General features: G+C 35.4%; 1 protein-coding gene across 1 annotated transcript in view; it reads left to right on the top strand.

Annotated features, from left to right (window-relative positions):
• Window positions 1-803: 803 nt before the first annotated feature.
• Window positions 804-3,080, top strand: part of srsf3a (serine and arginine rich splicing factor 3a) — an 8,309-nt gene continuing 6,032 nt past the window's right edge. The window contains exons 1-2 of the mRNA XM_020598047.1: window positions 804-929; window positions 1,910-1,959. Of these exons, the coding sequence (XP_020453703.1) occupies window positions 1,953-1,959 (7 nt within the window). The 5' untranslated portion in view covers window positions 804-929; window positions 1,910-1,952. The remainder of the gene's footprint in view (window positions 930-1,909; window positions 1,960-3,080) is intronic.

Genomic DNA, 3,080 nt, shown 5'->3' with positions numbered 1-3,080 from the left:
TCACTAAATGGCAGGCAACAAGTGTTTTCATTTTTTTAAAGTCAAACTGCATGAGTAGGATTTGTATTTCCTGTCAATATGTAACATAACAATACAATAACATTTTATCTGTACTAGCACTCTATTTAATGGGACATGAATTTTTATCAGTCTTATCGTCTTATCAGTAGTGACATAGTACTCACATCTTTTATTAGGTAAAACATAACCCATTACAAATGAAAGCAAAAATGTAGGAGTATTATCAGTTAAATCTACTCAGTGTAGTAAAAGTAAAAGTCAGTGTTTTGCAGACAACAGGTCCCTGTGACTGATCTATGTTTCCTACAGGTGGTGGAGCTACTTTTAATTACTTTATTTACAAACTAATGGCCTAGGTTCAGGACTCTTCACAAAAGGTCAAGATAAATCTGCAGGGTCATGATGGGTTGTGGGGATAGGAGCAAAGAAAAACAATTGTAATGGGATGCTAATAATGTACAGTTTGCAGCATACAGTCAGTGCATATTACAGTTAGAGCAGCCTTTAGTCGTAGAACCTTTGGTTCAGGTTCTATCCTAGACTTTATGTTGTTGATAGTTTGGCTTTCATTTCATTTTGTTTCTTTCCTACCATTTTGGGTATTTTATCTCTTCTGTTTTGTAATTTGTGATTTATTTATTTTTAGGCAAAGTTGGACAGGAGGATAGCCTACTGTATGTATTTCACTCATTAGCTGTGTATGGTGGAAAGCTGTCCACTCCGACCGGAACAATAGGTGGCAGTAACATCGAAGTGTGATCAAAACAGGGAAGAAGAAATGCGCGCTGTCGTGACTCACTTCCGCTGAGCTACTGGCGCTAACAACAGGTTAATCCAGTAAGGTTAGCTGAAAGGGACGGCGTGAATTCTACTGCTGATATTTTTGTCGAATTGCAACTAAAAGCCAGGTGACATAAGTTATATTTCTTTAACATATCTGTTAGTTTTTCACGTTTTATATCTTGTAATGTTGGTTAATATCCTATTTGGGTTACAAGGTTACATTATTTTTAACCGTATTGTCGTGACAAATGCTAAATTTGTTAGCTATCGTGGTCTCTGCTAGTTAGCATAGTCTAGCTAACGTATGCAGGATTATATGCGCGGTCGGGAAACCTGGCTATTTAATGTTTAGTCGATAACGTGGACAGAAAGAATTACCTAATGTCGATACCGTGTAGATGGTGTAATCTTTACGTTCATCTTATCAAAATAAGGTACATTACTGGGTCACTATTAAGCACACGCTAACGAAACCTATCAGGGTTTGGTTCCTGACGTGCGTTAACGTGCTAATGTGGCGCTAACGTTAGCATCTCAGTAAAATGATGTAACATACACTCAGTTTCTAGGTCAATACACGTAGTTAACTGGTGCGGTCTAGGACAATAGCCCGGGAATAAATCCCATTTTCATGAAGATTAGAATGTTCGGTTTTTGTTTAAACCTTTTTAGAGCTTTGCTTATTCAATATTATCACTTTGGAGGCTGTGTTGCTGTTGATTGCAACTTTTTAGTAATAACGTTATATCGAGATGTGCTTTTATTTTTGAGCCCACCCACACTCTTGTAAACGAGCTGGGTAAACCAAGAGAGCTACATTTCACAATAAATATAGTTAATCTGCAACTTTTCAACTTTTTAAGTTAACACAAAAGCTGTGCATTATAACCTTCATGAAGGGCGATGTTATCGAAGGGCGCACTATTTCATGAATGGTCTTGTGTTTTGAGGAGAATGTAGTGCAGAGTCTAAACTAAATGTGGAAAAGTATTAAGGGTTCTCATAGTCAGGCTGTTAACGTATAACCAAACACTGGGGTTTTCAAAATGTAATCAGAGCTCAGGTATGTGGTTCTAACAATTTTACTGTCTGTCTTTACTTTCAGGTGCATCTTGTCTGTAGGACTCTCAACAGGAAGATTTGTGCAAATGGGAGGTATGATAACTTTTTTGTTCAGAGTTACTCATATTACTTTTTTTGGTTCAGGAAGCCTAATCAAGGACCACACTCTTAAGGTGTATGTCCTAATCAGCATGAAAGCACCTCATATTGTTTTCTGAAATTAACATTTATTTTCATTATTGAGTCAGCTGCCCTTTTTTCATGATGATTACATTTTTATTCAAGAAAACATAAAAATTGTGAAAAAAAAAATCCTGGTTAAATCTCATTTTGTCCATCTAATGTCCAAGTTCCAAAAATAATCAATATACTGTAATTTTGAAGCAAGGTAAAGCATCACATTTTCCTGTTTAAGAGGCTGAGGCCATGACATTATTAAAGCTCTAAAGCAAATCAGAAGTTGCTTTTTGTCCTTTTATGTGAGGTGGCCCACCTCTTCTTGGTAAACTATGCAAGACAGACATGATTCATAGTATTTGCAGTATTAATACAAACACAGCAGGCCCGCCATGTAGTGACTCACTTGAATAAACATAAGTAAAAAAATTGGTGACAGATATAAATTACTGTAGCTTTCTACACAAATAATGCACTAGTATTTTGCAAGTCAGGTGTGTGTTGCCTGCTTTGTAGCAATATGCATTTACAAGTAACCACTGTGTATATTTAATATTTGTTATATTTAAACTTTTGCAGTGTTTTTTGTGGTTATATGTGACTACATCATTAATGTTGGCTGTGAGGAGTACTTGGCAGCACCAGTAGCTCTTATTATAAATGTAGCTTATCCTAAATGGGAGTTGCACAATATGAATAAAGTCTTATGTGACACTGTCTAATTTGTTATTGGAATATGAATTTATTTTGATTTGATTTGATTTGATTTATTCTTTCAAGCATGTAAAGACAGTTGATATGTCAACACACATAATTTTACACATATCCAACAAATGCTAATCCAATATCAATTTGCTTATACCTAGTACATGCTTGAATGGAGTAGGAAGAAATCAGACTTATCCAGTCCTACCCCATGACATCATCTTACATCATTGGTTTGCAAGCAGTATCTCTACATAAATAATTCTCTTCTACACCACACAAGTAATATACTAAAAAAATATAACAGTGTTAACATTCTTACATAATTACAT

The sequence above is a fragment of the Monopterus albus genome, unplaced genomic scaffold (assembly GCF_001952655.1).
Source record: "Monopterus albus unplaced genomic scaffold, M_albus_1.0 scaffold36.1, whole genome shotgun sequence".
Classification (NCBI taxonomy): domain Eukaryota; kingdom Metazoa; phylum Chordata; class Actinopteri; order Synbranchiformes; family Synbranchidae; genus Monopterus; species Monopterus albus.
This window is presented reverse-complemented; position numbering and strand designations above follow the sequence as displayed.